The sequence below is a fragment of the Prunus dulcis genome, chromosome 7 (assembly GCF_902201215.1).
Source record: "Prunus dulcis chromosome 7, ALMONDv2, whole genome shotgun sequence".
NCBI classification, from domain to species: domain Eukaryota; kingdom Viridiplantae; phylum Streptophyta; class Magnoliopsida; order Rosales; family Rosaceae; genus Prunus; species Prunus dulcis.
In genome coordinates this window covers 10,089,434-10,101,655 of record NC_047656.1, presented here as the reverse complement: position 1 = coordinate 10,101,655, position 12,222 = coordinate 10,089,434, and the positions used below count along the sequence as shown (strand labels likewise).

At 36.4% G+C, this 12,222-nt stretch overlaps 2 protein-coding genes across 2 annotated transcripts; one reads left to right on the top strand and one right to left on the bottom strand.

Moving 5' to 3' along the window:
* The first annotated feature begins 506 nt into the window (after positions 1–506).
* Positions 507–1,269, top strand: LOC117635653 (18 kDa seed maturation protein). The gene is made up of 2 exons (XM_034369990.1): positions 507–614; positions 719–1,269. Exons 1-2 carry the CDS (start codon positions 507–509, stop codon positions 1,115–1,117), a joined length of 507 nt encoding a protein of 168 aa, XP_034225881.1. The 3' UTR covers positions 1,118–1,269.
* A 4,896-nt stretch (positions 1,270–6,165) lies between these two features.
* On the bottom strand, positions 6,166–9,957 carry LOC117635753 (zinc finger CCCH domain-containing protein 14). Its single transcript, XM_034370108.1, has 3 exons — positions 9,639–9,957; positions 8,827–8,887; positions 6,166–7,281 (listed from the first exon to the last, which is right to left on the bottom strand). Exons 1-3 carry the CDS (start codon positions 9,715–9,717, stop codon positions 6,528–6,530), a joined length of 894 nt encoding a protein of 297 aa, XP_034225999.1. The 5' UTR covers positions 9,718–9,957; the 3' UTR covers positions 6,166–6,527.
* Positions 9,958–12,222: the final 2,265 nt, after the last annotated feature.

Here is a 12,222-nt window from a genome sequence, read left to right as displayed (position 1 = left end):
GAGAATGGAATCTTTCAGTTAAAATCATAATGTTCATAGTGTAATATAGGGTTTAGTTTTGTATGGTTCAATTGCGTTAGGTGCATGATGCAATTGTTATTCCAATTTAAGTTCCGATTGTGATAGGTTCATGATTCAATTGTTAACCTAATCATCCAAGCATATCGGGGAAACAACGAACTCACTTTACACGCAAACGACACGTGTCATTATTATCATCTTTGTGTCGCAATCATATAAACTTTCCCAACTGCTGCGTCATCAACACTGTCAGCACGCTCCGACACGTGTTTGCATCGTGTCAATACAGGGATCGTGATGTTCTCTCCAACGCCCACCTCAACTCTCTATTATTCCACGTGTCACGACTCACGACTCCAACACGTCCTTTGAGCCTATTTGAAGCGCACCATATTAAGTTGCTACAGTGTGCTAAAAAAAAAAGGTTGAGACAAATTATTTGGATTGGAAAAAAAAAAAGGAAAGAAAAAGGAAGTGAGCTGAAAATGCAGTCTGGGAAGAACGTAAAGGGGTCCGTGAAAGAAACGGCTGCTAATGTAGCAGCCTCTGCTAAGTCTGGCATGGACAAGACCAAAGCCACAGTGCGAGAAAAGGTTTTATTTCATTTGTTTCATTTTAATCATGTTTTTTGTGTTTCATTTTATGAATTTATTATTCATTCACCATTTGTTTTTGTTTTTCCAACCAAAAAAAAAAGGTGGAGAAGATGACAGCTCATGACCCGGTTGAAAAGGACATGGCAACCCAAAAGAGGGAGGAGAGAATGGTGGAGGCCGAGCTGAACAAGTGTGAGGCGAAGGCACACAACGCCGCGGCTAGACACGAGGCATCCGTGGGTGGGCCCATGGGGTACACAATAAGTGGCACTGGGACCCACACATACTCCACAACGGGGGCCACAGGGCAACCCACTGGGGCCCACCAAATGTCAGCACTGCCCGGACATGGTACCGGGCAGCCCACGGGCCAGGTGACGGAGGGAGTAGTGGAATCGCACCCTATCGGGATCAACAGAGGTACGGGTCGGACCGCAGCTCATAATACTCGTGTGGGTGGGAATCCACCCGGGTATGGAACTGGTGGGACCTTCAGTTGAAATGGAGCCTTTGACTTTGTATTATGGCCATTATTTGTGGGGTCGGGTTAGGTCATCTTTTAAATCCCAACCCTTTTTGGTGGGTTAATGTGTAATACGTGGGGTTTTTTTTGTTTGGGCAAGTCTTTTAAGGCATAGTGGTTGAAGTTTGTTTTGATATTTTGCAAGTTTAATGGAATAAAATTGGTAGCATTATGTAAAAGTTTATATATAAATTTGAATTAGAAATTTGGACAAAGTGCCTGCCAATTGAGAAGATGCTTAGATATGTGAGATGAGAGAGATTGAGAGTGTCTCTAAAAAAATTGGTAATGATTTTTATTTATTTATTTATAAATTTATTAAAAAAATTGAGGGGAGATTCGACTTTAATCTTCTTTAAATCTTCTTTAACATTAAAGAAGAGACGTATCATGAGATAAAATTGTCTCCGTAAAATCTACCCTCTATAATTGTTTTCTTAAAATGATTTTTAAGAACTTATATCCTGTTTGGTTCATAGAATGAATTTGAGGGGAAATCATTTCTCATGTCATTCCCTAAAGAATGGAAATTGAAGATTCATTTCTCACGTTTGGTAATACTGGGAAAGTAATCGGGAAATATCATTTTATTTCATTTCCTATGTTTGTTTTGAGTAGGAATAAAAAAAAAATTTGTAAAATTTTTAAATTATACCCATATTAAATTAAATAAAAAAATGCATTCATGATATATTGTAATTCTAAATTGTTAATGGGATAAAATAGTCATAAAAAATATGTATTTAATGTTAGCTTATTTTTCCAAACTTTCACAAGGGAAAACAAAACCCAAGTTGGGAGGATGACTTTACTTTCCCCCTACTTTCCCATGAGCCAGGCAACGAATTCCCATATCTAGACTTACCAAACATGGAAAAGCAATTAATTTTCTATTCCCAAGTCTCATTTTCCATAAACCAAACGGGCCTTAAGGCAATGCGACACCTCTTCCCAACCATTCCCAAACCATCCACCACCTTCCACACTCCAGTCACAATCCTCAACAACTCCTTACCGGAGACAACCGTCGTCGTAATCATCATCGACGTTAGAGGTATTGATGAAAGAGTAAGGTCTTATCAGACGTTAGGGGTATTGATGAAAGAGTAAGGTCTTATCAGACATGACCCACTTGGCCTTAAGAGTGTTGCCACCAAAGAGGGGCTGCGTTGGGGGAGGTGGTATTGACTTTACCCTACAGGTTCCACAGGTTTCTCTCTTCTTAGTCTCAGTTTATCCATTATGTATTCTTTCTCACAAAGAATTCACAGTTGGGGTGATCAAGAATAGCCTACCAATTTTGGGCACTAATCAAGAGAAAGTAATTAAGCTGGCTGCTTACAGTCATCCATCTACAACGCAAGGTCACATCTCGAGAGTCTTATTCAGCAGCTACATAAATATCTTTGCATACTAGATTTGGTTTAGTTTTATTTTTATAATAATTATTTTATTAAAATTGTTATTAATAAACAAATCTTAATGTTGTAGTATTTTAATAATTAAAGGGTATTTTATCTATATATATAAAGCAAAATACAGAGAATGGTGAAACATTTAAAATACCAGAAAATGTCCTCAGTTAATTCAAACAACAAGAATTGAAATTATTAATTAAATGAAGATAATATGGTAAATTCATTTTTTTTCATATTAAAAAAATTAAAAAATAAAATAAAATCATATAATAGGCCCTACTTTTATGGAACATAACTACCCATGTTATCTTTTCTTATTTCTAAAAACAAAATAAAAAATAAAAAATAAAACCAATTGGCACATGCTCACCAACGCATGTGCCAAGGGGCTAGTGAATAATAATGGATGATAAAATAGGATAAGGGTACAAATAGCAGCACTATTTTATTATTGCCATTTTCTTTTTCTTACATTAATGAAAATTAATACAGTAATAATTAATTAATGCGCCTATCCAGCTCCAACCATGCTTCCTATCCAGCTCCTAAAATAAGGAGACCTCTAGGAGCTCCTAAATATGAGAAGAGAGAATAGACTACTAGTGACTCCCTATAATTTAATGTTGCCTTATTTAATGAATATTTTAAGGGTGATGATTTTTTTCCACTTACACTCTCTTTTGTTTTTAAATATTTTTTACTCTAACATACAAAGAGTGTAAGTGGACAAAGAAGGAGTGAAAACATACAATTTCCAACAAAATGAATTTAAGTGGACAAAATAGGAGTGAGAAAATCAGCTTCCTATTTTGAATCTTTAATTAATACTGACATTTTTTTTAAAATATAGAGATAAATCATTTATATTGAATTAAAAAAGAATTATAGCAATTATGACTCCCTAAACTAAAGAGTATGATTGAAGTTGAAATTTTATAAAGAGCTCTTAAAATAGTTTTTGTGTATTTTTAGCTAAATTTTAATTAAAAAATAAAGAATATAATTGTAGTTGCTCTTAAAAATTGGCTTTGAACTCTTCTGAGAAAAAGTTAATTAAAAATATTATATTTTTAATTATATACCTTTTTACTAGTTGGTGACCCTATCAAACCTAAAGATTACTAGTTGTTTCAACTCCAACATCAAAATTCTTACCTAGTAGATAAATTATTGACTTAACCCAAGTTCCTTATCTTGTGCTGGGAAGTGACAATCTATTCAATGTGTTGTCGATATCATGACTAATTGAGCAACTAGCTAAGCAAGATCAGCCACGTGCCGTGCTTTGAGAGGTCGTCACCTTAGCCAAAGAAGCCTTGCCATAAGTCACAATTAAGGGTAATGTCAAGAGTCCCACATTAGAAGACTACAAGAAGTGGAGACTCCCCTTCACCTATAAAAAAAAAGACCACACTCCACTTAGAAAAGAGTCTTGGGTCTTGACCCTTGGGCCTTGGACTCTTGGGCTTTGTAACTTAGGCCTTGGGCCTTCTTCCCTTTATTTTTGTGTCTAATTCCCTTGTACAAATGTAAACAAACATTATCATTATGAGAACATCCTTCTCCGTGGACATAACCCATCATTCGGGTGAACCACGTATACCTTGTCTTCTGCATGCTTATTTACTTTACTTACGCTGAATGTCATTGACTACTGAAGACAATAACCTGCCTAAGGCACATATGCTGAAGGCCCACGTCTTCACACATCATCCATCACTCCACATCTATTTAAGTTAAACTCCATTTTGGGCATCAACATGTGTTTTATGGAATCTTCATGTAATCTTCAAGTTCGTTTTTGTTTTTGTTTTTAGTAAGGAAAAACAAAACTACACAACAAAGCCACGACGACAACCTCCTCCAGACAAATCAAATTTGAGAACAGGGAGGACTGAATTTGGAACAATGTGAGACTAAAAGTGTGGAGAATTCAATTGGTGTCTCAAGTCTGTAGTGAAATTGATCTCTCTAAAAATGTTCTTAAAATTCAAAAGAAGGAATGAGATGTTGGATGTTCAATATCATAGTCTTGAGCCTCCTAAGGAGGTTGCTTGTTCTTGCCCAAGAAACTGCTGTTGGACATTGAACAAAGGATTTGTTCTTTCTTATGGGCTGGTATTTGTTCTAACCATTAGGCTTCTAAAGGTCCCTTGGGAGGAAGTTTGTCTCCCACAAAGAGGTGGGTGGGTTTGGAAGCCTTAATGATACTTGGGTGAAAAGCCATTCAAGAGTCAATATATCAGTTAGCTTTTGGTTTAGTGAGCACCAACTACCTCTATTTCCAAAATTGCAAGAGGTTCAAAGTTCAAATTTCCTCTTCCTCGCTAATTAAGAAAAAGAGAAAAGCAAAACTTTTGGTCCATCAACATTCCCAAGTTTCTGCTTGGAAATGGAGGTTGATTGTATCATGTTATTGCAGGTTATAGAGAAAAGATGTTTCCCTTTGGTTTGACAATTGGCATCTCCTTAGTTTTTCCTTTGGTATTAAGATGGAACTCTAGCATTACATGCCTTTAATGGGATTCAATGGTAATTAAGCTTTGTGGATTGGCATTTGTTGCACTTTTGGCTTACTTGGATTCAGATCCTCTGCTCTGATTTTCTTTGCTATGATATGCTTTACTTTTGTTCTTCATACGCCACCTCATTAAAATTTAATCTAATGGATTTACAAGTTGATGCATAATCCTAAAACAAAAACCCAATTTATTCCTAATTTAAAAAGAAAAAAAAAAACTCAAACACCCCACTAATGGGAAAGTTAACGTTCAAAGTTCTTTTTTTTCTCCTCACTGTCCTCCTCGTTTTTGGGTTCTTCCTTACGTTCTGGCTTTTTTTTTTCCTCTACATGTCACTGTAAGATTACTAATTCAATTCAATTATGTTATCTCATTCCTTTTTATTGGTTCTTGGTGGGTTCTTATTCCTACTGGCTGTGATTTTACAGGAAGAGCAAGAGGCCATAAGGAGGACAAAAGAAGAAGATCAGGGCCTCTTCTTCTTGGACAAAAAAGCCAAAACGTGAAGTTGGGAAGAATAACCCACCAAGAACCCAAAAAAAAGGGAATTACGGCCCATTAGGAATAAGAACCCACCAAGAACAAAAAAATTAATGAGATAACATAACATAATTGAATTGAATTAATAATCTTACAGTGACAACTTGAAGCAGGGAAGAACCATGCTCGTACCAAATGCATGAGGCCTATAAGTTCAAAATTCATCCGGTCCTTCATTATGAGCCGTCGGTAATTACAATCAAACAAACTCAAAGCTTGTTTCTGGTGATGATTGGATCCAGTAAATTATACTCCATAAAATTGAGTTTTGGGGAAAGACATGAGGAGGGAAAAAAAGCCAGAATGCAAGGAAGAACCCGAAAAAGAGAAGAAGACACTGAAGCAAGAAGAAGAAAAAAAAATAACTTTGGACATTAACTATCCCGTTAGTTGGGTGTTATGTTTTTTTTTTTTCTTTTTCGAATTAAAAGTAAATTGGATTTTTATTTTAAGATGATGTGCCAACTTATAAATCCATTAAATTAAATTTTAATGAGGTGACGTATGAATAACAAAAGTAAAGAAGATCATGGTTAAGAAAATCATTACAAAGGATCCAAATCTAGCGTACTCTGGTAGGTAGTTTGCAGTTCTTAATGAACTTCAATTGAAACACAAAAGTTATTACAAGGCTTAAAATCCTACCCACGTTCTGCAAGTGACATCAAAATTACCAACAGTTTTGGACAAATAATCCTGCCGTAGTTTCCACATAAACAAATGACGAGCATATAAAACATATATTCAGAAAGTAAACTTATGCCTACAAGCTACACTAGAAACAAAGGAAACCAAATGCCCAAAAATTATCATAATTTTGTTAGTTCCACTAAGTTGCATTGCACATGGACAAATCCAAACAGCTCTCCCACTAGTACAAGGTTGCAAGCAAAAACTGAATGAGCACTCACATCCCAGACTTCCGCAATTCAGCAGCCCCGTGTGCAAAGTGACATCTTTCTCCGAAGGTGCAAGTCCCTTTGGTAAAATTATCGCATAGCTTTGTCTTATAGTTACTTCCGGGAGGGGCCGGGGCCCCTGGAGCTCCTCCTCCAGGAGTTTTTGCAGGGCCAGACATTGAAACAGTCACAATTAGCTCTCTCACCATGGCACTTGCTTGCTGAATCTGTTCAAAGGTCCCCTCTAGTTCAATGTTCCTGAGATTGGGATCTGACTCATGCTCCCGGATTGAAAGCTTGGCACCTGTCTGGCGACAAATCTGCTTCGAATTTACACCACCCTTCCCAATAATGGCTCCTGCAAGCGAAGCATCTACACTGATTTTGGCAGTAGACGAGGCACCAAAGCTAGATGCAGGGCCTGCAAGGGGTGGCTCCATCCAATTGGTCATGCGGCCTGGACCAGGTCCCATGGCACGGGAATCATCGTGGGACTGTGCAAGATGCTTGCCAAGTTCCCACTCACCATGTGCAAAATGGCATTTGTCACCGAATTTGCAGCCTTCAGCAGAATTATATTTATTGCATAAGCGCGATTTAACTGCAGATGAACTGGATCCATTTGAATTGGATGGTGGGGGAGCAATGTTCCTAGATGCTTGAGGAGCAGGCGCAAGATTCATCATTTGAGCCACAGCATTATAACCACCAGGGACATAGTGCAGGAAGTGGCAACTCTCGCCAAAAGGACAGCCAGCAGTGCTGCAATCAGAATCATAAAGCTCTTTAATCAGATGACAGTAAACAATTATCAACTATTCTCTACAGAGATATGGATAGTCAGGCCAACAGTGGTCACTCAATTCGAAGATAAGAAATAAGGTTTCACATAACAAAAGTTCCTTCTAGCGTATGCCAAGGACCAACAGTATAACAATTGTTGTTCTTTTCTATGTACCTGTAAATGTAAATATAAATTTCACAAACATTTTTGGTTGACGGGAAACACTTAACCAAACAATAACAAGCAACTATACCTTGCAAACTTATCTTAGTCTCCTTTAGCAGTATTTAGTGACAAAACCTAATCAGATGATAAAAATGAAACGAACAGTACGGCCCGCACCAAACCCCCTCCATTTTTCACAAAATCACAAATCCAAAAATCCAATACCAACTACATTCAGTTGAGACATAACTCAGTCCAAATTCAAACAAGCACAAAGTCTGAACCATCATACTTCTAAGATAAAGCAGTGATTTCAGTTAATAAGATAGGGTTAGACCAAATGATAATGACACCATTATTCATCACAAAGACTGTTCTAGTCCAAACGTCACTTAATTGCAGGCGTGGACCCATCAGATATATAGGAGTAACAATTTCATCTGCGGACTCATTTTACTTTAACGAAATTTGGTTTCTAAATTTCTTTGAGTATTATTTCACTGACTAACAAAACCTGCTGATACAATTATAATTTTTTTTAGCGAATTGCAAAGCAACATATACTACTTTCAACAAATTTATAATTCAAAAGTTTTATTCACTACCTATTACTGAGAAGAAAACCAGTCAATAACAGACACAAGAATCTATAAGACCATACAGATCCCAAATCAACCCTGCCCCACTTGTAAAGCACAAAAAAAGAAGAAGAAAAATGAAAGGGAGGGGGGTAGAAAGGATTTGGAGCTAAATTCAAAGCATATTTTTTTCTCGGGCAAGTAAATCATACCATTGAAACTGAAATATGTTATTATAAGTTAAAATTTTCTATACGACAAGAAGAGAAGACATCTTCAAATTAATTTAAATCTTAACCATGTTCACATCAATAATATTTCTTAAACAGAAGGCATGGGAATAAATTACAACTTATCAACAGAAGGGTTGTTTCAACAGCTTAAACAATTTACTAAAATCTGGAAAAACTATCAGTAGAGTTTGTCTTACCCATCTTTTGTGATAAAGCATGAACATTAATTGAGCTACAGGGTACAATATAAAGTAATTACATGCTATGCTCAATTTTATTATAACTCCATAAGCACCCAATTTAGTCTACCGGATGCTTATCCTTGTAGTTCATAAATAAAGCAGTATTACATGGAATTTGTCAACTTCATTAGACCAAAGCAAAGTTCGTACCTGTATAACAACTATGAATTCCCAGTTCATTAGTGCAGTTACAAGATTTTATTTTGTAACAATTGTAAGTTGATATTTTATAAAAGCTTGTAAATACCTTTAAAAGGGATAAGATGCATTTCATTATATTTACTTAGATGGGCAAAGATTTGAACCTGAAAAACTTGGTGCATGGCTTCGATTTGCTTCCTACACCAGTTGAAAAGGACTCCAATTCTGTTACAAAACATTAATTACTTCCTCTCAGTTACATTTTCTCCTGATCCTTAATCCAATTATTCTAGAGCATCTCAAACCCATTAAGAAGCTTGAAACCAAAGAGATAATAAAAATTAGTAAAGTTAGTTACCTGTATAGTACTAGTCCAAATAATCCAAGTACAACATGATTTTTATCTAGCTATATTAACCAGCAAATTGAAGACGGCTAATTTTTTTTTAATTTTTTTTATGGGGCATGTTTGACTTTCGTAAACAAAGCAGCCAACCAAAGTAACTTCATTTGAAGGATTGGTTCAGCACAAGAAAGCACAACAAACTTTGCCTGATAATAAACTACCAACAACTTGGGACATTATAAAACCACAGACAATGGGAAAAACAAGCAAATTCTGAGATAACAAAGATTTAAGAAAAACCAGGAAAGAATTTCACATGCCACAAATTCACGTCAACAGAACATACGGAACAGTTTAAACTTGAACAAGTATGAAGCATGTAATATCACATAGATTTGAAAGACATTCCAAATCCAACAAACCCAAGTAGAACAAAAAAATTTGCTATGCTAGGGACACCAGTATTTGGGTTTTTTAAAATTTTTTATTTTACAGAAGATAAATTTTCAAGCTTAGATACCTTCGCATAAACCAAATAGAAAACAAAGTAAAAAATAAAAGCTTAGAACTAACAGATATGTAAGTTTATCAAATTCACAAAAAACAGAATGGGAGAGGCAAAGAGCGAACCTTGCTTGTTCTTCTTGAAGCCACCATTAGCATGGAAGGCACCAGCTTCATGCCGCCCTCTTTTACGAGTATCCATCATTCTCGAACACAGATCGAGATCCGGAACGAACCCAAACGACTAAAAACGAGCACAGAAACAAAAAAGAATCTCTATTTACTACTACAGAAAACCCTAGACAGAAGATAGACAAAGGAACATAGAGGCAAACCCTAGCCCAAACCCTAACCCTAGAAGAAGGGTTTTGGAAGAGGAAGAGCAGCTGCTGGGGCTAAAAACTAAAGCGGCTTCGAAAACGATAGTGGGAGAGTCCAGGGCCTGGCTGGGATATTATTATATTAACTATCTATTATTATATATAAATCATAAATAACAAAACAGCAATAGTTGTACTGGATAATAAGTAATAAATAATATGATGTAATAATAGTTTTTTGTGTGATGCAAATAATTGAGGATTTTAAAATTAGGGTTAAATATTTGGGTTGGGTTGCCGCCAATATGCTGGGTTGCTGATGTAAGCTCAAATTTATTTCTTTTACCGTTTTTTCATTTTTCTCTGGTTTTCCTCTTTTGCATGGCATAGTGAAGGTATGTCTAACATAATTTAATTTTGTCAAAAAGAAAATTCATTCAATTTTGGTTTTTATTATTTATTTTTTAGACAAACGGTATTCTATTTTAATTTAATTTAAATAATAAAAATGAGGATTCAAACTCAGGTGCATAGTGGATAGCACATCTGCTCTATCCAACTTTGCTAATCCCATTTCTACATTCAATTTTGATTGGAACAAATGTTTTTTTATGGTTGTTTTTTTCTTTTCAAAAATTGTTATTGGAACTGCTTATGTATCTTGAAAATAATAATAATATATTTCATATAAGGCTTTATTAAACAAATTATCATTCAAGAACCTTATTTAATGATCTTATACTTTATTAAATTATGCTTGAATTTTTTTTTAAAATCTAGTGACATATGAGATAAATAGAAAACTATACATGACAGGACCCGAACTCAATTTCACTTTGGAATTCGAGCCAAGTCCTGTGCGTGTCCGACACCTGGCGAATGTCGGCCACAAATGACCTTTTTAACCTTCTCGTTTCAAATTCTTTTTAAAATTTCCCTTAGACTTCTGCCGAAAATTCGGCAGTATTTTGACCAAACCCAAAGTCTTTCACCTGTCAAACAAGCACAAATACCACACCAACTGCCAGAATATCTCAAATAACAGGTCTCAACTCCAGTTTTTCAGTTTCAACTAGATATCAGAGCATTTCTACAAATTTACAGGACTTTAAGAAATTTACAACGAGATCCTACACTTTATGGTGGTGAGGCGGAAGCTGGGAGGATGGCCCGAGTGGTTTCCTTCGTACTTCTACGGCCTGGGGGCGAAAAACAAGTTTAAAGTTGAGTGGACAAAAATATGGTTCTTAAAAATAAGTTAGAACATAATAACCCCCGTTTTGAAATACTAGGGATATAAATCGATAATTTAGCTATATTTCAATATAAGGAATTCAATAAACATGAATAAATATACTGATGAATATACTTGCATAACTGAACAATATATATAAAGATATCAATGCATGAAAAATCAAAGAAACTGGTATAAAATAACTGAAAGTCATAACTGAGCAAAAGAGCTCAAAATCCTTTGAAACTACCACCTATTTGTACCCCTGTCATATTCGTCAATTCCCCTGGCAGGTCTCGGGCGTCACGCAGTCTACCCGAGCTACAAACTAGCGAAATCAGGGGACTATGATCAGCCTGATCCGCCGGCAGGTCTCGATGACACCAAGTTGACTCGAGCCGCTCTGGCAAGATACAGGGGACCGTAGTCAGCCTGATCCGCAATCCTGACAGGTCTCGGGGACACAGAGTCAGTCGAGTCGCAATCCTGGGAGGTCTCGGGACACCAAGTCTGCCGAGCCGCAAATCCTGGCACTCAAGGTCCGATCGTCCCCAAAACTCGTGAGGCAAAGTCAAGTGCACTGACGTAACTGAAATCAGACCGGATCTCCGTAGACATCGGTCCAACTGTGGGTAATCACCGAAAATAAATGGGTACATGGTGGTTCTAAAATAGCTATCTTCGATAAAATCTGATAATCCTCTGTATTCTGATAAATCTAAGCTAAACTGCTAATTATGTATCAAAATCTCAAATCTACTGCTCAACCAATATTATAAAAATAAAGAGATTTTACGATAAAATTCATGCTCCGAAAACATGCAGTAACACTTATTCAAGATCAAATATAAAATAAAATTATAAAATATTTTAGGAAAGAAAAGTCCACTCAGTGATGGTCCGAGCTAGCTGGACCCTTCGAAGGTCCCTCCTGTGGGTCGACTGGACCTCTGGTGCATGATTAATCATGAATAATAAATTAATAAACTGCAGAATAAAAAGAATTTAAATTAAACACCCTGCCCCGGCTCCTATAAGTGCGTGCACTCATTCCAAGTACTCCTATGCCCACATTAGCCTTTCAGACAGTTAGAACGGTCTTGGAAGACCCGAAGCCTCACTAAGCGATAAGCTGCCAGATCGGCCGATCGGGGGA